At 43.3% G+C, this 21,351-nt stretch overlaps 1 protein-coding gene across 2 annotated transcripts in view; it reads left to right on the top strand.

Annotated features, from left to right (window-relative positions):
- Positions 1 to 21,351, top strand: part of EP400 (E1A binding protein p400) — a 306,993-nt gene that overhangs the window by 29,934 nt on the left and 255,708 nt on the right. For both annotated transcript variants that reach the window (XM_077293325.1, XM_077293326.1), the window contains exons 2-4: positions 1,076 to 2,416; positions 6,948 to 7,023; positions 21,152 to 21,262. In XM_077293325.1, the coding sequence (XP_077149440.1) occupies positions 1,115 to 2,416; positions 6,948 to 7,023; positions 21,152 to 21,262 (1,489 nt within the window). In that variant the 5' untranslated portion in view covers positions 1,076 to 1,114. The remainder of the gene's footprint in view (positions 1 to 1,075; positions 2,417 to 6,947; positions 7,024 to 21,151; positions 21,263 to 21,351) is intronic.

Here is a 21,351-nt window from a genome sequence, read left to right on the forward strand (position 1 = left end):
TTCTGAGGCTGAGTATTTTAGTACATCGTGGCCCACTTATGTTAGATGATGATTTTTAGCAATGTTTAGAAGAAAATCCTTGATGCCACTTCATAATGCTGGGTGGTGGGGGGAGACACTAGCAAAAATGCATTAAAACACTACGGGTGAACCCAGCTTTGCTATGCTGATCTTTGCATCCAGGCATTTTTTTTTTTTAGGATGCTTGTAACCATAGTGGTAGCAAGCGTAATTAAAGGGTACCTGTCACCCCCAAAATGGAAGTTGCGCTAAACCCACCGGCATTAGAGGCTTATCTACATAAGCCCCCGATGTATCTTGAAAGATGAGAAAAAGAGGTTAGATTATACTCACCCAGGGGCGTTCCCACTGCGGTCCGGTCCGATGGGTGTCGTGGTCCGGGGCCTCCCATCTTCATAGGATGACCTCCTCTTCTTGTCTTCACGCTGCTGCTCCGGCGTAGGCTTACTGTGTCTGCCCTGTTGAGGGCAGAGCAAAGTACTGCAGTGCACAGGGCCTCTCTGACCTTTCCCGGCACCTGCGCACTGCAGTACTTTGCTCTGCCCTCAACAGGGCAGACACAGTACGCCGGAGCCGGAGCCGCAGTGTGAAGAGAAGAAGAGGACGTCATCGTAAGAAGATGGGAGGCCCCATTGGATCGGACCGCCCGCCCAGGTGAGTCTAACCTGTTTTTCTCATCTTTCAGATTACATCGGGGGCTTATCTACAGCATTCCAGAATGCTGTAGATAAGCCCCTGATGCCGGTGGGCTTAGCTCAACTTCCATTTTGGGGGTGACAGGTTCCCTTTAACTCACAATTTTGCAATGTAGTTTTTAGCTATGAAGCATGTACAATTTGAACAACATAAAAAAACACGCGCTTCACCTGTACTTTTCACACAGTCTTTAGTAATACTGCAGCAGTGCATCAAACCTAAAGTGATTATTGAAAGTGTTATTATATTGTTCTGTAACTTTTTAGGCTTTATTTCAGGAAGTAAAAACCCAACAATAATACCATTATTATAACTTATCTCTGTGTGTTTTTTTTTTTTTCTTTTTTTTTTCTTTTAGGATCATATCGTGAAAATCTGGCTGGGGGGTGGGGTTATAATGCCCCATGGTAACAGTCCCCTAGATACCCACAATCAATCTCAGCCAACGAAGAGCAGCTCAGGGAATGATGGCGACCAACAAAAAACTTCAAAATCTACACCTCAGTCACCTGCACCAGCATTTGCACAAGCAATCAGTTCTCCTGGACCTCAGTCACCCGGTTACCAAATACAGCAACTCATAATGAGTCGAAATCCAGTTGCTGGTCAGAATGTGAACATTACTCTACAGAATGTGGGGCAAGTGGTGGCAGGAAACCAGCAGATAACACTCACATCACTGCCAATAACAAATCCTGCCTCCCCTGGGTTCCAGTTTAGTTCCCAGTCACGCCGCTTTGAGCATGGGTCACCATCATATATTCAGGTTACATCTCCAATATCTCAGCAGGTCCAGACTCAAAGTCCTACGCAGCCCAATGCTGTGCCAATCCAAGCATTACAGGGTGTAAGAGCCACCGCTGCTGGATCCAGCTTGGGAATGTGTAACCAGGCTACCACACCTGGGTTCGTAGATGCAGGTTTGTTGGTGAGGCAACTAAGTCTCGGTCCATCTAGTACCGGGCATTTTGTATATCAAGAGGGATCTGGAATTACTCAGATTGCACCTGGCACGCAAGTGCATCTTCCATCAGGAACTTCCACGCCAGTCCAGACCCATACACTATTGCACTCCAATTCACAGACTGCTGGTTCCGTGCATCAGTTTGGATCACAGAACACCACTGGTGCTGGTATGCAAACTTTGGCTAGTGCAGGTCACATAACTACCACCAATATACCAAGACAAGTAGGCAGTATTATTCAAGGACAGTTCATTCAGCAACAACAGGTTCTTCATGGACAGCAGCTGGGCAAGACTATCAGCTTTGACCGAACATCTGGAGGAATGATCGCTGGTGCTTCTGCTTTTGGGATAACGCAACAAACACCCACAAGTCCATCTCAAACGGTTGCTCCTCAGGGACTGTCCAGTCTTCCTCTAAGTTCAACAATGAGCAAGCTAAAACAAGCCAAGAAGGTTGAGGAGATACCACCAGCAACTGCTGAAGATGCTCGCTTGAGGAAACAGTGCTTGGAGCATCATCACAAAGCCATGAAAATGCTTAAGGAAATCTTCAGAGATTCGCTGACTGAGCTGTTCTTTTTACAACACTGTCAAGGGAACATGATGGATTTCTTAGCCTTCAGAAAGAAACCTACACTTTTGCTGCAAACTTTTTTAAGACAGAGTGATTTAGATCTAGAAGTGGAGGAGGAGGAAGAAATGGAAAAGAGCCCTGTTGTCGTCACTATGCAGGTATGATCCGAAATCTTTCTGTGACAGAGTAAGGCCCCAGTCACACAGCCGACTTTTCCACATCAAATATATTTCCCTTATAGTACATGGGCCTGTTCACACACCCCTCTATTATTGTAGATATTTTGAATGGATCTATAAACAAAAACTACACTGAGTTCATACATGCAATCATTGTTACATGTACTTGCTCTTTTTTTTTTTTTTTTTTTTTCACGTGTGGCATGTAGAACCTTGGGAAATCTCCATAATTGGGTTCTTTTTGTTAACCCCTTAGTGACAGAGCCAAATTTTTGAAATCTGACCAGTGTCAATTTATGTGGTAATAACTCTGGAATACTTCAACAAATCCCAGTGATTTTGAGATTGTTTTTTTCGTGACGCATTATACTTTATGATAATGGTAAATTTAGATAGATATGTTTTGTGTTTATAAAAATATCAGAAATTTGAGAAAAATTTTAAAAAATTAGCAACTTTCAAACTTTGAATTGATTATCCCTTTAATCCACATAGTCATACCAAAGCAAAACATTAATAAATAACATTTCCCACATATCTGCTTTACATCAGCACCATTTGTAAAATGTTCTTTTATTTTGTTAGCATTTTAGGAGGTTTAAAAATGTAGCAGTAATTTTTCATTTTTTCAAGGAAATTTACAGAATTTATGCTTTTAGGGACTTATCCATGTTTAAAGTGCCTTTAGAGGACCCATATATTGGGAAACCCCCAAAAGTGATACCATTTTAAAAACAACACCCCCTGACATATTGAAAACTGCTTTCAGGTAGTTTATTAACCCTTCAGGTGCTTTACAGGAATTAATGCAAAGTGTCATGACAGAAATGAAAATGTCTATTTTTACCACCTAAATGCCTCTAACTTCTGAACAGGTTACAACAGCTGTCAGACTCTAAGGCCACTATTTGATCGTGAATTGCCAGGGCAAGCATCAGGATCACAAAATCATAATCGGAAAGCACCAATTGGGATAAAGAGGAAGCCCTCACACTCTGTTAACCATTTATAATGATGTAGTCACTATTGACAGCAGCATCTAAGGGGTTAAACAGATTTGGACGGTGCAAACACTAATTGTGGCTAATGCAGCAAGTTGTCAGCTATCGTGTACAGCCGACAGCTGCTGGATTATCACCTGTATGGTGATGCCATTTTCTTATATCTCAGGTCAGTTAAAAGACGTATTGGCGGTCATTAAGGGGTTAACCTAGTTTTTACCATCAGTTATGCTCTTGACATATGGGTCAAAAACTAGTAAACATCAAATCCAGCACATTGATAAAAAATGGTCTGGAATTTTTCTCAAGAAAAAAAAAATTAACACGTGAAACTGTCTTAATTCAATGGCCATGTTCTGGTTTGCAAAAAACGTAATTTGTTCTCAATGCTTTTTCCTGCAGGTGTCTGGAAAAAGCTTACTTGCTTTAGATTTGAAGAAGCATTTCTTTATGCGTTTATAGTGCAGAAATGATGGATTCTGCAGATAAAAATGCATACCTATAAGAAAAACATGGTTGAAAGTTCGTTGAACTGAAAACACAGCAGATCGTCTGCATAAAAAATGTAGTTGAAAGTACAGCAGCCTTTACGCTACATGGCCTGAGACATTGAGATAATTAAACGTATTGCTATACAGAGAGGTGACTTGAGCCTGCCTATCCATTTTTGTTTACTATCTAGAAAGTGATGGGTTGGTTTCAATAGACTGTACTGCAGATTACTATAGCCTAGGGTTGTACATATGGCGCTGCACTTTTAACATGTCAGTGAGAATCACTGTCTAGTCTTATTTCTGCCTTTGAAGAGTGTCTACAGAATAGTACTTTAGTAATGCCTCTGTATTGGTCTTTAACATACGAGTAGGTCCTGAATATGCAGGCTATGCTGGTAAAGTAAACAAAAAACAAATCTAGGAATAGACTCTGCTGGGCATGTGTAAAGAAAAAAAAAAGTGGATAGGGAAAGTGTAATGGGCATGTACCCTATTGGAACTTCCTTGTTTGCCCTTCTAGAAGCAGCCACACTAATCTGCCAAGTGTGCCACCACTATCGGCACCCTAAAGTAGGCTAGACATCTCCCACTTACCTCCTTCACCTCAAAGAATCCTAAAGCTCAACTTTAAAATTCTGTCCAGTCTATGGATGTCACTTGGACATCACATGGTGTGGTCCGTTGTGACATCTTTTTATTGAGTGTGAGTCGCCCGCCAGGGCCCTTGGGGTACTCTGTACCGGGTCCGGTGTTCACAGGGGATGTCACGGTGGCAACCCGGTCCGTGGCCCTGGGCACCCATGTCAAAAGGAAATTGAATGAACTTTATGTTCGTGATGCCATCTAAGGTATTCGGTCAGTAGGGACCGAGGCTGCTTTAAGGGGTCCTCTGGGGTGATGTTATGGCAGGTAGATGGTATAACTTCCCACAGGTGAAGTATATCCCCAGGGCTCCTGGTGTATAGATGGAAGATGATGGTGAATGGGGGCAGTAAGGAACGAGGACACAGGTTTGCAGTCTCTTTACCTTGTTTACTGGAGACTTCAGGCAACCGCAGTCCAGGGCACCAGATCACAGGACAGTCTGGCCGGCTTGGAGGAAAGTTGGGAGTCCCCTTTTCCAGGTGGAGATCAAAGCCATCCTTCTAGCGCGGTGGTGTTGTAGTCCCTTACTGCCTATGGCTGCTGATAAGGTCCTCACAGTTCTTCTCTCTGTCCCCCATATAGGTTAGGACATAAAGCCGTATGACAGGTGATTCGAGCCTTTTTACAAGGTCTCTATCACAACCCGGGCTCTATGCGTTACTGTGTCTCCTGGGTGTTAGGGCGAACAGGTGATCTTATAATCCAGCTGTCCTGACGGTTTCTGCTATGTGTCTTAGAGTCCCACAAAAGCCTCGGTCTTCCGGCTACTGGTGTCTGCGCTTTGCCAGGGAGACAGTCTGTTCGCTGCTGTCCTCCCCCTGGTGTCCTCGCCTGTGCTTCTCTCTCCTACACACTCGCTACAATCTGTTCTGCTTTCGGTGTTATCTCTGTCCAGGAGCTGCAGCACTTTCTCGTGGCTACACGGCTCCTCATATGTTCTTCCTGCCTCAGACTGCTCCAGTCTGCTGTCCAGCACCAGCTAACTAACTTTCCCTCCAAGCCACACTATATATATATATATATATATATATATATATATATGTCACCTACGAATAGGATCAAAGGCTCCCCCTTTTGGCCTGGAGTGTGAGCATGTTTGTGTTTACCTGGTGAAAGTTATCCTTCCTTGCCTCCAAGCGTGACATCACTGTCCCTTGAGGAAAGCAATGCCACTGTGACGACCAGGACCCTAGGGCGTCACAAGTGCAATGTTTTTCTCTCCAGCTATGGAGGCACAGCTGGATTTTTGTGGGGTTGATGTCACCTTGATATTGTTTGGTGACATCAAGCCCACGGATTAGTAATGGAGAGGCGTCTATAAGATGCCTCTCCACTACTAATCCTATAGTTCTATTGTAAATAAACACACATAACAAGTATAAAGTCCTTTTATTTGAAATAAAGCAAAACACACTTTTACCTTTTACCTAACACCCATTCCATTGATTCCCTCTTCTCCTGTAATAAAGCAAAAGTAAAAAATACCATATCCCTCACCTGTCCATCGATCTGTCACACGCTGTAATGCATGTCTGGGTGTAAACCGTTTTCAACCTGGATGATGCCAAGATGCAACTGTCCAGGCTGAGAACCACTGAGGAATGAGCTGCATCAGTGACCAGCGGTGACCTCATTGAGGTTACTGCGAGTCACTGATGCTGCGTTCCCAGCCAGGCTGAACTGCGGTGACCTCAGCACCGTGAGAAAGTCAGTGAGTTCCCCGCAGTTCACAGTCAGAAATTTCACCTGCCACCTGCTTGTTATCAGTTGAATACAACTCTCAACATTCTCCTCTGCTAGCGCTGATCCCAGCGCAAGCAGGGGACAGTGATGTGTGTTGTCATCAGCAGAAAGCGCTGGGGAACAGTGCGAACTGTACCACTGATTCCCAGGCGCCGGTACATGTGATACTGTTGCAGCACATGGTTGCCAAGTGTATTAAACACACGGACACTGATAATTCTGGTACTGGTTTTTCCAGTACCGATAATATCAGGACATGTGAAAGAGCCCTTAGATGGCTGTCAGCCAAATTAAACTTCGGACAATCGGTTGGCTGTCTGAAATCTTTGTCAGCTGTCCCATAGACCGGACTGCTTGTTCAGCTGAGAGTTTTTGTCTTTTCTATTAGAAAACCGTTGCCAAACTTCTCTGGCGACGCCATATCTCCAGCAGGACAAATTGATCGGCAGTCCGAAATCAGTCGTGATCTAAGGAGAGGTTTTCTCCAGAGAGGTTTGAGAAAGGCTTTCTGATTCCACGTCCCTGAACTCATCCTGTCTTTTGCTCTAAATGCTTATAAACTGTTATTTAATGTGAAACATAACTTAGATTTTAGTGTCTGATTTTTTTTTATTTTTTTTTTTTAAGTCTTTAGATGTTCCTTTCAGCCCTGTGTCAGAATGTCCAAATGTCATGGAGATGCAGGACTCCTTTGTACAAACAGGTAATATGTATTATTTGCGTGTAAGTTTTAGCTAGCAACATACACATTTTGCATCTCTGTTCGTAATCTGTTTGGTTGTTTGACAAAAAAATGTAAAATATTTGTTTTTATATATATATATATATATATATATATATATATATATATTTTTTTTAGTATTTTCAAAGGAGATGAGCCCACACCAAATCTGTCAGATGCTATCTGTGCTCAACAGCTGGCATGTGCCTGCAACAGTAGCAACTAACAGTAACAACTATTTAACCGTTTAGATGCCACTGTCAAACCCTAACGGCAGCATTTAGATGAACTGCTTTTAGGTCCTCTTTTGCACCCATTACCTTCTCTGCAATACTCTCTTGGGGTGCTGATTGGTTACCGTGACAATTGGGTGGGCCTGTTCTATTGGTCCGCCTATGTTGGGGTGGTCTGCAAGTCAGACCTTCAGGGATATTGGGTGGCTGCCAAATGAGTAGATTCTCCGGAGAGTGATGGACACAGACATTTGTGGTATCTGAACAAGCCATGTTTATTCCAGGAAGGACATGCAGTTATATACACTTTTGAGTAGGCGTATACATTATGTCCGCCAATCAGCTGTTTATTACATATGAAATCATCCTATAATTCATCAGGTCTAATTCCTAATAAGGACATCTGGGTAACTTGGGTTTATCCCTGTCAGAGGCTAAGGGTCTAAGTCTTATCTTTATTAGGCCTAGCTCTCGTCAACAACTTTAATCAGCAGTCAGCAATTCTAATTAATAATCACTTTGTCATGACTTTGTCATGCTGTCAGCCTAGGAATCACGTATGGGAATTATACAGGCTGAATCAAGGTGGTCCCTGATGTCCCTATCACCTATGAACCCCAGCCTGTGGCTGGGCTTCATAGAAGAATGTCAGTTACACTACATACTATAATATTTTAATACTCTCGTTTCTAACAGAAGCGATCAGGCTTAACCCCTTCACCACCAAGGGTGGTTTGCACGTTAATGACCGGGCCAATTTTTACAATTCTGACCACTGTCCCTTTATGAGGTTATAACTCTGGAACGCTTCAACGGATCTTGGCGATTCTGACACTGTTTTCTCGTCACATATTGTACTTCATGATAGTGGTAAAATTTCTTTGATATTACCTGCGTTTATTTGCAAAAAAAATGGAAGTTTGGCGAAAATTTTGAAAATTTTGCAATTTTCCAACTTTGAATTTTTATGCCCTTAAATCACAGAGATATGTCACACAAAATACTTAATAAGTAACATTTCCCACATGTCTACTTTACATCAGCACAATTTTGGAACCAAAATTTTTTTGTTGTTAGGGAGTTATAAGGGTTAAAAGTTGACCAGCAATTTCTCATTTTTACAACACCATTTTTTTTTAGGGACCACATCTCATTTGAAGTCATTTTGAGGGGTCTATATGATAGAAAATACCCAAGTGTGACACCATTCTAAAAACTGCACCCCTCAAGGTGCTCAAAACCATATTCAAGAAGTTTATTAACCCTTCTGGTGCTTCACAGGAATTTTTGGAATGTTTAAATAAAAATGAACATTTAACTTTTTTTCACAAAAAAATTACTTCAGCTCCAATTTGTTTTATTTTACCAAGGGTAACAGGAGAAAATGGACCCCAAAAGTTGTTGTACAATTTGTCCTGAGTACGCCGATACCCCATATGTGGGGGTAAACCACTGTTTGGGTGCATGACAGAGCTCGGAAGGGAAGTAGCACCGTTTGACTTTTCAATGCAAAATTGACAGAAATTGAGATGGGACGCCATGTTGCGTTTGGAGAGCCACTGATGTGCCTAAACGTTGAAACCCCCCACAAGTGACACCATTTTGGAAAGTAGACCCCCGAAGGAAGTTATCTAGATGTGTTTTGAGCGCTTTGACCCACCAAGGGCTTCACAGAAGTTAATAATGCAGAGCCGTAAAAATAAAACAAAAATTTTTTCCCACAAAAATTATTTTTTTAGCCCCCAGTTTTGTATTTTCCCGAGGGTAACAGGAGAAATTGGACCCCAAAATTTGTTGTCCAATTTGTCCTGAGTGCGCTGATACCCCATATGTGGGGGGAACCACCGTTTGGATGCATGGGAGGGCTCGGAAGGGAAGGAGCGCCATTTGGAATGCAGACTTAGATGGAACGGTCTGCAGGCGTCACATTGCGTTTGCAGAGCCCCTAATGTACCTAAACAGTAGAAGCCCCACACAAGTGACCCCATTTTGGAAACTAGACCCCCCAAGGAACTTATCTAGATGTGTTGTAAGAACTTTGAACCCCCAAGTGTTTCACTACAGTTTATAACGCAGAACCGTGAAAATAAAAAATCTTTTTTTTTCCCACAAAAATTATTTTTTAGCCCCCAGTTTTGTATTTTCCCAGGGGTAACAGGAGAAGTTGGACCCCAAAAGTTGTTGTCCTATTTGTCCTGAGTACGCTGATACCCCATATGTTGGGGTAAACCCCTGTTTGGGCACACGGGAGAGCTCGGAAGGGAAGGAGCACTGTTTTACTTTTTCAACGCAGAATTGGCTGGAATTGAGATCGGACGCCATGTCGCGTTTGGAGAGCCCCTGATGTGCCGAAGCAGTGGAAACCCCCCAATTATAACTGAAACCCTAATCCAAACACACCCCTAACCCTAATCCCAACAGTAACCCTAACCACACCTCTAACCCTGACACACCCCTAACCCTAATCCCAACCCTATTCCCAACCGTAAATGTAATCTAAACCCTAACCGTAACTTTAGCCCCAACCCTAACCCTAACTTTAGCCGCAACCCTAACTGTAGCCTTAACCCTAGCCCCAACCCTAGCCCTAAACCTAATGGGAAAATGGAAATAAATACATTTTTTTTATTTTTCCCTAACTAAGGGGGTGATGAAGGGGGGTTTGATTTACTTTTATAGCGGGTTTTTTAGCGGATTTTTATGATTGGCAGCCGTCACACACTGAAAGACGCTTTTTATTGCAAAAAATATTTTTTGCGTTACCACATTTTGAGAGCTATAAATTTTCCATATTTTGGTCCACAGAGTCATGTGAGGTGTTGTTTTTTGCGGGACGAGTTGACGTTTTTATTGGTAACATTTTTAGGCACGTCACATTTTTTGATCGCTTTTTATTCCGATTTTTGTGAGGCAGAATGACCAAAACCAGCTATTCATGAATTTCTTTTGGGGGAGGCGTTTATACCGTTCCGCGTTTGGTAAAATTGATAAAGCAGTTTTATTCTTCGGGTCAGTACGATTACAGCGATACCTCATTTATATAATTTTTTTATGTTTTGGCGCTTTTATACGATAAAAACTATTTTATGGAAAAAATAATTATTTTTGCATCGCTTTATTCTCAGGACTATAACTTTTTTATTTTTTTGCTGATCATGCTGTTTGGTGGCTCGTTATTTGCGGGACAAGATGACGCTTTCAGCGGTACCATGGTTATTTATATCTGTCTTTTTGATCGCGTGTTATTCCACTTTTTGTTCAGCGGTATGATAATAAAGCGTTGTTTTTTGCCTCGTTTTTTTTTTTTTTTTTTTTCTTACGGTGTTTACTGAAGGGGTTAACTAGTGGGCCAGTTTTATAGGTCGGGTCGTTACGGACGCGGCGATACTAAATGTGTACTTTTATTGTTTTTTTTTTTTTTATTTAGATAAAGAAATGTATTTATGGGAATAATATATATATTTTTTTTCATTATTTTGGAATATTTTTTTTTATTTTTTTTTTACACATTTGGAAATTTTTTTTTTTTACTTTTTTACTTTGCCCCAGTGGGGGACAATACAGATCGGTGATCTGCCAGTTTGCATAGCACTCTGACAGATCATCGATCTGCGAGAAGTGCAGGCTGCTTCATAGTGCCTGCTCTGAGCAGGCTTCTGTGAAGCCACCTCCCTCCCTGCAGGACCCGGATCCGCGGCCATCTTGGATCCGGGTCTGGAGCAGGCAGGGAGGGAGGTAAGACCCTCGCAGCAACGCGATCACATCGCGTTGCTGCGGGGGGCTCAGGGAAGCCCGTAGGGAGCCCCCTCCCTGCGCGATGCTTCCCTGCACCGCCGGCACATCGCGATCATGTTTGATCGCGGTGTGCCGGGGGTTAATGTGCCGGGGGTGGTCCGTGACCGCTCCTGGCACATAGTGCCGGATGTCAGCTGCGATATGCAGCCGACACCCGGCCGCGATCGGCCGCGCTCCCCCCGTGAGCGCGGCCGATCGGCTATGACGTACTATCCCGTCGGCGGTCATACGGGCCCACCCCACCTCGACGGGATAGTACGTCAAATGTCGGGAAGGGGTTAAAGGGAACATGTCAGCAGGATTGTGCACAGTAACCCACAGCCAATGCCAGGTTGGCAATGTTATACTGATTAAAATGCATCTAGCTCACTCTCTGACTTTGAACCAGTTACAGAAGAAGAAGTAAGCAGGCTCCTTGCATCTTCTCGCCCAACCACTTGCACCAGTGACCCCATTCCGTCACATCTCCTCCAATCCCTTTCCCCTGATGTCATTTCTCACCTAGCAAAAATATTCAACCTCTCTCTCTTCCAGTATATTTCCCTCATTTAAGCATGCCATTATACGTCCATTACTTAAAAAACCATCCCTCGACCAAAACTGTGCTGCTAACTATAGACCTGTCTCTAATCTTCCCTTCATCTCTAAACTCCTCGAACGCCTGGTCCACTCCCGTCTTATCCGCTGTGTCTCAGATAACTCTCTTCTCGACCCTCTTCAATTTGGTTTCCACTCTTTCCACTCAACTGTAACTGCCCTCACTAAAGTCTCTAATGATCTACTAACAGCTAAATCTAATGGTCACTACTCCATGCTAATTCTCTTGGATCTCTCCACAGCATTCGATACTGTGGATCATCAGCTCCTCCTCACTATGCTCCGCTCCATCAGCCTCAAGGACACCGTTCTCCTCTTATCTCTCTGACCGTTCCTTCACTGTATCTGTTGCTGGTTCCTCCTCTCACCTTCCCCTTACTGTTGGGGTTCCTCAAGGATCAGTCCTAGGCCCCCCCTCCTTTTCTCTTCTCTGTGTATACCGCCCCTATTGGACAAACAATCAGTAGATTTGGTTTCCAGTACCATCTCTATGCTGATGACACCCAATTATACATTTCTTCTCCTGATATCATTCCTGCCTTTCTAGAAAACATAAGTAATTGTCTTACCCCTGTCTCCAACATCATGTCCTCCCTCTATCTGAAACTGAACCTGTCAAAAACTGAACTCCTCGTGTTCTCTCCCTCTACTAACCTACCTTTGCCTGACATTGCTATCTCCGTGTACGGTTCCACCATTACTCCAAAGCAACATGCCCGCTGCCTTGGGGTCATACTTGATTCCGAACTTTCATTCACCCCCCACATCCGATCACTGGCTCGCTCTTCTTATCTGCATCTCAAAAACATTTCTAGAATTCGCCCTTTTCTTACTTTCGACTCTGCAAAAACTCTTACTGTTTCACTCATTCATTCTCGTCTGGACTATTGTAACTCTCTACTAATCGGCCTCCCTCTTACCAAACTCTCCCTGCTCCAATCTGTCCTGAATGCTGCAGCCAGGATCATATTCCTCACCAATCACTACACCGATGCCTCTACCTTGTGCCAGTCATTACACTGTTTACCCATCCACTCCAGAATCCAGTACAAAACTACTACCCTCATTCACAAAGCACTCCATGGCTCAGCACCACCCTACATCTCCTCCCTGGTCTCAGTCTACAACCCTACCTGTGCTCTCCATTCTGCTAATGACCTGAGGTTAACATCCTCAACAATCAAAACCTCCCACTCCCATCTCCAAGACTTTTCACGCGCTGCACCAATTCTTTGGAATGCATTACCCAGGCTAATACGATGAATCCCCAATCCTCACAGTTTAAAGCGTGCCCTAAAAACTAATTTGTTCAGACTGGCCTACTGCCTCAACGCATTAACCTAACCATCCCTGTGTGGCCCATTCAAAAAACTTAAACCATAATCAGGTTCCTCACATCATGTTCTCATACACTTTATGCAGTTAATAGCACTCTGTGTCTGTACTGCTACATACTTAGGCTGTTAACTGGTTCATGCAGCTTTACATGAACACCCGATCCTTACACTATGGCTGGTCTGAACAACGAAAGCAATTGTTACCATCCACCTCTCGTGTCTCCCTTTTTCCTCATAGGTTGTAAGCTTGCGAGCAGGGCCCTCACTTCTCTTGGTATCTGTTTTGATCTGTGTTTATTGTTATGCTGTAATGTCTATTGTCTGTACAAGTCTTCTCTATAATGTAAAGTGCTGCGGAATATGTTGGCGCTATATAAATAAAATTATATTATTACTACCTTGGTTGTTGAAATCCGTCTTGTTTGTTGTTTTATTTTTGTTTTCAGTTTTGAGTTAATGATATGCTCGTGCTTTGGGGTGGCCTGTGGGGGGCTTCATGTGTATGGCTTCTGACAGGTCACTGCCCCCTAGTTTACATAATAAATCTATGTACATACTGCAAGAAAAAAAAACCTCTTCTGCAGGCAGGTGCCAGCTGTGGCACATGCGCTGCAGCATAACCACATATTTACTGTGTAGTTAATAAATGTGCTTGAGGTTTTCCTGGGGAGTATTAAAAAAAAAAAATAATAAAAATTAAATAAAATGGCTTCTGTGCAGTAGCAGCTATCGGTGTGTGTATATATAGACGTGATCTGATAGCTGCTATTGAGCATGCGCCTGCGATGCCATCTGGCTAGAGAAGGAAAAAAAAAGTCCTCCTCCAAGATGGCGCCGCCTGTGCAGTCGCAGTTATCGGCGATCACCAATTGCTGCTATTGCACATGTGCGACGGCGCCATCTTGCTAAAGATTGATTTTTTTTTTTTTATTTATTTATTTATTTTTTATACCCCTCAGGAAAACCTCAAGCACATCTATTAACTACACATTAAACATGCGATTTTGCTACAGTGCAGGTGCCACAACTGGCTAATGCCTGCAGAAGAGTTTTTTGTTTTTTTTTGCAGTATGTACATATAGTCATTATGTATACTAGGGGGCAGGTCAGTGAGAGATCAGTGACCTGTCAGTAGTCTGCATTGTGAATATGTAAGCAGAGCACCACATGAAGACCCCACAGGCCGCCCCGCAGCACGAGCACATCATTCACTCAAAACTGAAAATAAAGATTAAACAACAACCACAAGACTGATTTCATCAACCAAAGCTATCATTTTAATTAGAATAACGGCGCCAACCTGACACTGTCTGTAGGTTACTGGGTACAATCCTGCTCATACGATCCCTTTAAACTGTAACCTTCGTTTTAATTGTGATTTCAGAAAACCATAATATACATGGAAATACGGAACTTTGTAATGGATATTACCCGATAAATCTGTGTTTTTTTTTTTTTTTCTCCTGGACTGATGTTTCATTCTCAATTCTTGGGTAAAATCGGTCTTTGGTGAAGACAGACTTTCCCCATTGCTGAGCTGGGAGATGGCATTTGGTGCTAGTGTCATTCTATGCTCATCTTAATATCCAAATTATACAAACATTATAATGTGGATTTAAAAAATAAATACACTGTCATCCCAGTGTCTGAGTTCTACTTAGTGATATGTACAGTATACATTATATAATTTGGTTACAGATCTGCTTTACTTGTTTACTAGGTGTGCCAAACATTTTGTAATGTCTGTGCTCGTTCCCATTTCCTTTTTAAAAGCACAGGTTCTGGTATTGCAGTATATAGAACAAGCAAACTTAAAACCTTTTTACATTCGCTTTTTGGGGGAGGGTTGTCCACTCAGATGATGTAAAGGAAAAAAAATTGGAAACACCAAGATTGACGTTTTTCTGTCGTAACTGCACAATTAACCCCTTCCCGACCCATGACGCCACATAGGCGTCATGAAAACCCGTGCCAATCCGACCCATGACGCCTATGTGGCGTCATGGAATGATCGCGTCCCTGCAGATCGGGTGAAGGGGTTAACTCCTATTTTACCCGATCTGCAGGGAGAGGGGGAGTGGTACTTCAGCCCAGGGGGGGTGGCTTCACCCCCCCGTGGCTACGATCGCTCTGATTGGCTGTTGAAAGTGAAACTGCCAATCAGAGCGATTTGTAATATTTCACCTAAAAAACTGGTGAAATATTACAATCCAGCCATGGCCGATGCTGCAATATCATCGGCCATGGCTGGAAACACTAATGTGACCCCCCCCCACCCCACCGATCGCCCCCCCAGTGCTCCGTTATAGGGTCCGGTCCCCTCCGTCCGCCTGCCGGCTCCCCCGTCCTGCTGTCCGCTCCCCCGTCCTCCTGCCCGCTCCCCCCCTGCTCCTATGTCACCCCCCCGTGCTCCGACGCCCCCCCCCCGTGCCCCGATCTCCCCCCCCTTATACTTACCGAGGCTCCCGGTCCCCGTCCGCCTCCATCATGGGCGCCGCCATCTTCCAAAATGGCGGGCGCATGCTCAGTGCGCCCGCCGGCCGGCAGATTCATTAGAGGTACATTTTGATCGCTGTGGTAGGTTCTATCACAGCGATCAAAATAAAAAAATAATAAATAAACCCCCCCCCCTTTATCACCCCCATAGGTAGGGACAACAATAAAATAAAGAAAATATTTTTTTTTCTTTTTCCACTAGGGTTAGGGTTAGAACTAGGGGTAGGGTTAGGGGTAGGGTTAGGGTTACGGGTAGGGTTAGGGTTAGGGGTAGGGTTATGGCATGTGCACACAGAGCGGATTGGCAGCGGATCCGCAGCGGATTGGCAGCGGATCGGCAGCGGATCGGCAGCGGATCCGCAGCGGATCCGCAGCGGATCGGCCGCGGATCCGCAGCGGATTGGCCGCGGATCCGCAGCGGATTGGCCGCGGATCCGCAGCGGATTGGCCGCTGCGAATTCGAAGCAGTTTTCCATCAGGTTTACAGTACCATGTACACCTAAGGAAAACCAAATCCGCTGTGCCCATGGTGCGGAAAATTCCGTGCAGAAACGCTGCGTTGTATTTTCCGCAGCATGTCAATTCTTTGTGCGGATTCCGCAGCGTTTTACACCTGTTCCTCAATAGGAATCCGCAGGTGAAATCTGCACAAAAAAACACTGGAAATCTGCTGTAAATCCGCAGGTAAAACGCAGTGCCTTTTACCTGCAGATTTTTCAAAAATCATGAGGAAAAATCTCACACGAATCCGCAACGTGGGCACATAGCCTTAGGGTTAGGGTTGGAATTAGAGTTAGGGTTGGAATTAGGGCTAGGGTTTGAAATGGGGTTAAGATTAGGCTTGTGGTTAGGGTTACGGATAGGGTTAGGGGTGTGTTGGGGTTACAGTTGTGGTTAGGGTTGGGATTAGGGTTACGGTTGGGATTAGGGTTGGAATTAGGGTTACGGGTGTGTTGCGGTTAGGGTTGTGGTTAGGGGTGTGTTGGGGTTAAGGTTGTGATTAGGGTTATGGCTACAGTTGGGATTAGGATTAGGGGTGTGTTGGGGTTAGTGTTGAAGTTAGAATTGAGGGGTTTCCACTGTTTAGGCACATCAGGGGTCTCCAAACGCAACATGGCGCCACCATTGATTCCAGCCAATCTTGCGTTCAAAAAGTCAAATGGTGCTCCCGCCCTTCCAAGCCCCGACGTGCGCCCAAACAGTGGTTTACCCCCACATTTGGGGTACCAGCGTACTCAGGACAAACTGGGCAACAACTGCTGGGGTCTAATTTCTCCTGTTACCCTTGCAAAAATAAAAAATTACTTGCTAAAACATAATTTTTGAGGAAAGAACAATTATTTTTTATTTTCACGGCTCTGCGTTATAAACTTCTGTGAAGCACTTGGGGGTTGAAAGTGCTCACCACACATCTAGATAAGTTCCTTCGGGGGTCTAGTTTCCAAAATGGGGTCACTTGTGGGGTGTTTCTACTGTTTAGGTACATCAGGGGCTCTGCAAATGCAATGTGACGCCCGCAGACCATTCCATCAAAGTCTGCATTTCAAATGTCACTACTTCCCTTCCGAGCCCTGACGTGTGCCCAAACAGTGGTTTACCCCCACATATGGGGTATCAGCGTACTCACAACAAACTGGGCAACAAATATTGGGGTCCAAATTCTCCTGTTACCCTTGTGAAAATAAAAAATTGCTTGCTAAAACATCTTTTTTGAGGAAAGAAAAATGATTTTTTATTTTCACGGCTCTGCGTTGTAAACTTCTGTGAAGCACTTGGGGGTTGAACGTGCTCACCACACATCTAGATAAGTTCCTTGGGGGGTCTAGTTTCCAAAATGGGGTCACTTGTGGGGGGTTTCTACTGTTTAGGCATATCAGGGGCTCTGCAAACGCAACCTGACGCCCGCAGAGCATTCCATCAAAGTCTGCATTTCAAAACGTCACTACTTCCCTTCCGAACCCCGAAGTGTGCCAAAACAGTGGTTTACCCCCACATATGGGGTATCAGCGTACTCACAACAAACTGGGCAACAAATATTGGGGTCCAAATTCTCCTGTTACCCTTGTGAAAATAAAAAATTGCTTGCTAAAACATCTTTTTTGAGGAAAGAAAAATGATTTTTTATTTTCACGGCTCTGCGTTGTAAACTTCTGTGAAGCACTTGGGGGTTGAACGTGCTCACCACACATCTAGATAAGTTCCTTGGGGGGTCTAGTTTCCAAAATGGGGTCACTTGTGGGGGGTTTCTACTGTTTAGGCATATCAGGGGCTCTGCAAACGCAACCTGACGCCCGCAGAGCATTCCATCAAAGTCTGCATTTCAAAACGTCACTACTTCCCTTCCGAACCCCGACGTGTGCCAAAACAGTGGTTTACCCCCACATATGGGGTATCAGCGTACTCAGGAGAAACTGGACAACAACTTTTGGGGTCCAATTTCTCCTGTTACTCTTGCAAAAATAAAAAAATTCTGGGCTAAAAAAATATTTTTGAGGAAAGGAAACACATTTTTTATTTTCACGGCTCTGCGTTATAAACTTCTGTGAAGCACTTGGGGGTTCAAAGTGCCCACCACACATCTAGATTAGTTCCTTGGGAGGTCTAGTTTCCAAAATGGGGTCACTTGTGCGGGAGCTCCAATGTTTAGGCACACAGGGGCTCTCCAAACGCGACATGGTGTCCGCTAATGATTGGAGCTAATTTTCCATTCAAAAAGCCAAATGGCGTGCCTTCCCTTCCGAGCCCTGCCGTGCGCCCAAACAGTGGTTTACCCCCACATATGGGGTATCATCGTACTCAGAACAAACTGGACAAAAACATTTGGGGTCCAATTTCTCCTATTACCCTTGGGAAAATAAAAAATTCTGGGCTAAAAATCATTTTTGAGGAAAGAAAAATTATTTTTTTATTTTCACGGCTCTGCGTTATAAACTTCTGTGAAGCACCTGGGGGTTATAAGTGCTCACTATGCATCTAGATAAGTTTCTTGGGGGGTCTAGTTTCCAAAATGGGGTCACTTGTAGGGGAGCTCCAATGTTTAGGCACACAGGGGCTCTCCAAACGCGACATGGTGTCCGCTAACGATTGGAGCTAATTTTCCATTCAAAAAGTCAAATGGCACGCCTCCCCTTCCGAGCCTTGCCGTGCACCCAAACAGTGGTTTACCCCCACATATGAGGTATCGGCATACTCAGGAGAAATTGCCCAACAAATTTTAGGATCCATTTTATCCTGTTGCCCATGTGAAAATGAAAGAATTGAGGCTAAAAGAAATTTTGTGTGAAAAAAAAGTACTTTTTCATTTTTGCGGATCAATTTGTGAAGCACCTGGGGGTTTAAAGTGCTCACTATGCCTCTGGATGAGTTCCTTGGGGGGTCTAGTTTCCAAAATGGGGTCACTTGTGGAGGAGCTCCAATGTTTAGGCACACAGGAGCTTTCCAAACGCGACATGGTGTCCGCTAACGATGGAGATAATTTTCCATTCAAAAAGTCAAATGGCGCTCCTTCCCTTCCGAGCCTTACCATGTGCCCAAACAGTGGTTTACCCCCACATGTGAGGTATTGGTGTACTCAGGAGAAATTGCCCAACAAAATTTAGGATCCATTTTATCCTGTTGCCCATGTGAAAATGAAAAAATTGAGGCTAAAATAATTTTTTTGTGAAAAAAAAGTACTTTTTCATTTTTACGGATCAATTTGTGAAGCACCTGGGGGTTTAAAGTGCTCACTATGCTTCTAGATAAGTTCCTTGGGGGGTCTAGTTTCCAAAATGTGGTCACTTGTGGGGGAGCTCCAATGTTTAGGCACACGGGGGCTCTCCAAACGCGACATGGTGTCCGCTAAAGATTGGAGCCAATTTTTCATTAAAAAAGTCAAATGGCGCTCCTTCCCTTCCGAGCCCTGCCGTGCGCCCAAACAGTGGTTTACCCCCACATATGAGGTATCAGCGTACTCAGGACAAATTGGACAACAACGTCCCTGGTCCAGTTTCTCCTTTTACCCTTGGGAAAATAAAAAAATTGTTGCTAAAAGATCATTTTTGTGACTAAAAAGTTAAATGTTCATTTTTTACTTCCATGTTGCTTCTGCTGCTGTGAAACACCTGAAGGGTTAATAAACTTCTTGAATGTGGTTTTGAGCACCTTGAGGGGTGCAGTTTTTAGAATGGTGTCACTTTTGGGTATTTTCAGCCATATAGAACCCTCAAAATGACTTCAAATGTGAGGTGGTCCCTAAAAAAAATGGTTTTGTAAATTTTGTTGTAAAAATGAGAAATCACTGGTCAAATTTTAACCCTTATAACTTCCTAGCAAAAAAAAAAATTGTTTCCAAAATTGTGCTGATGTAAAGTAGACATGTGGGAAACGTTATTTATTAACTATTTTGTGTCACATAACTCTCTGGTTTAACAGAATAAAAATTCAAAATGTGAAAATTGCGAAATTTTCAAATTTTTTGCCACATTTCCGTTTTTTTCACAAATAAACTCAAAAATTATCGACCTAAATTTACCACTAACATGAAGCCCAATATGTCACGAAAAAACAATCTCAGAATCGCTAGGATCCGTTGAAGCGTTCCTGAGTTATTACCTCATAAAGGGACACTGGTCAGAATTGCAAAAAACGGCAAGGTCATTAAGGCCAAAATAGGCTGGGTCATGAAGGGGTTAAAAGTGGTCCAAGCATCATGTGTACCCCAAAATGGTATGCATTAAAAAAAATAAAATCCTTATACAGCTATATTGACAGAAGAATAAAGTTGATGGGTGGATATAGCCACGCTTTGTCATGCCTCAGCTCCACCCACTTGAGTGGGTTGATTCAAATTGGCATGAAAACAGTGTCACAAAATATTCTTGCATTAGGGCTTTGCCGAAAAATTTTGTGACTCTCCAAAGCTGACGATGCTTTTCCGGTGTAAAGGCTTCGACGAATCTTCCCCATAGGTCACCAATAAAATAGAAAAATGAAACTATTTGGTACCGCCGAAATCATAATGACTTGAAGAATCATGTTGCCAGGTAGTTTTATCACAATGTAAAACCCCTTAAAAACAAAACCCTAGAAACAGTGGCTGATTTGCATGGGTTTTTTTTTTCCACCATTTGACAGGACTTGAATTTTTTTTCCTATTTTCCACTATTGTACATGGTAAAATAAATGGTGTTGCGATATTTTTTTATTTATCTCATGATAAAATGGACGGTCTTTCAAAAATACAACTTGTTCCGCAAAAAAAACACAGCTTCCTATGGCTTTGTGAATGGAAAAATAAAAAAGTTATGACTCTTGGATGAAGAGGAAAAAGCTTAGGTGCAGAAAGAAAATTGTTTGTGGAGGGAAGGGCATGATGCCTGGAGAATCCCTTTAAGTTAATACATTCAGAGACTGCTGAAAACTGTTGATAATTTCCTTGATCCAACAGCTGGGTTTTGTCTTTAGTATCTGGATAAGTGGGGCACAGGCAGGACTCCTTTTCAGCATCTAAACTAGCACATTTCCTTTCCAGCATTGTACCATTTTTCAGATTTCGACATGTCTTATGTAAGTGTATTAGAAAGTTACTGAATTTATGATTGATTAAGCTTTAATTATATGAAGCCATAGCACCCTTTTCCATTCATTTTATGTTAACAATTATAATTCCAGACTCCTCACCAACACAGCTTCTGGAATCCATCCAATCTGAGCCTGGATCCCAGTTACCAAATGTGACTCATGTGGTAGCTCCGCATCCTCTATCGACTCCTGGTAAAATAGGTAATGCATTTGAATAAACAATTGGCAAGTTATTCATTGTGTTAATAAAAATTACCCTGATAGGTTATTAATACTAAACTCCCAATTTG

Source organism: Ranitomeya variabilis, chromosome 1 (assembly GCF_051348905.1).
Source record: "Ranitomeya variabilis isolate aRanVar5 chromosome 1, aRanVar5.hap1, whole genome shotgun sequence".
Classification (NCBI taxonomy): Eukaryota; Metazoa; Chordata; class Amphibia; order Anura; family Dendrobatidae; genus Ranitomeya; species Ranitomeya variabilis.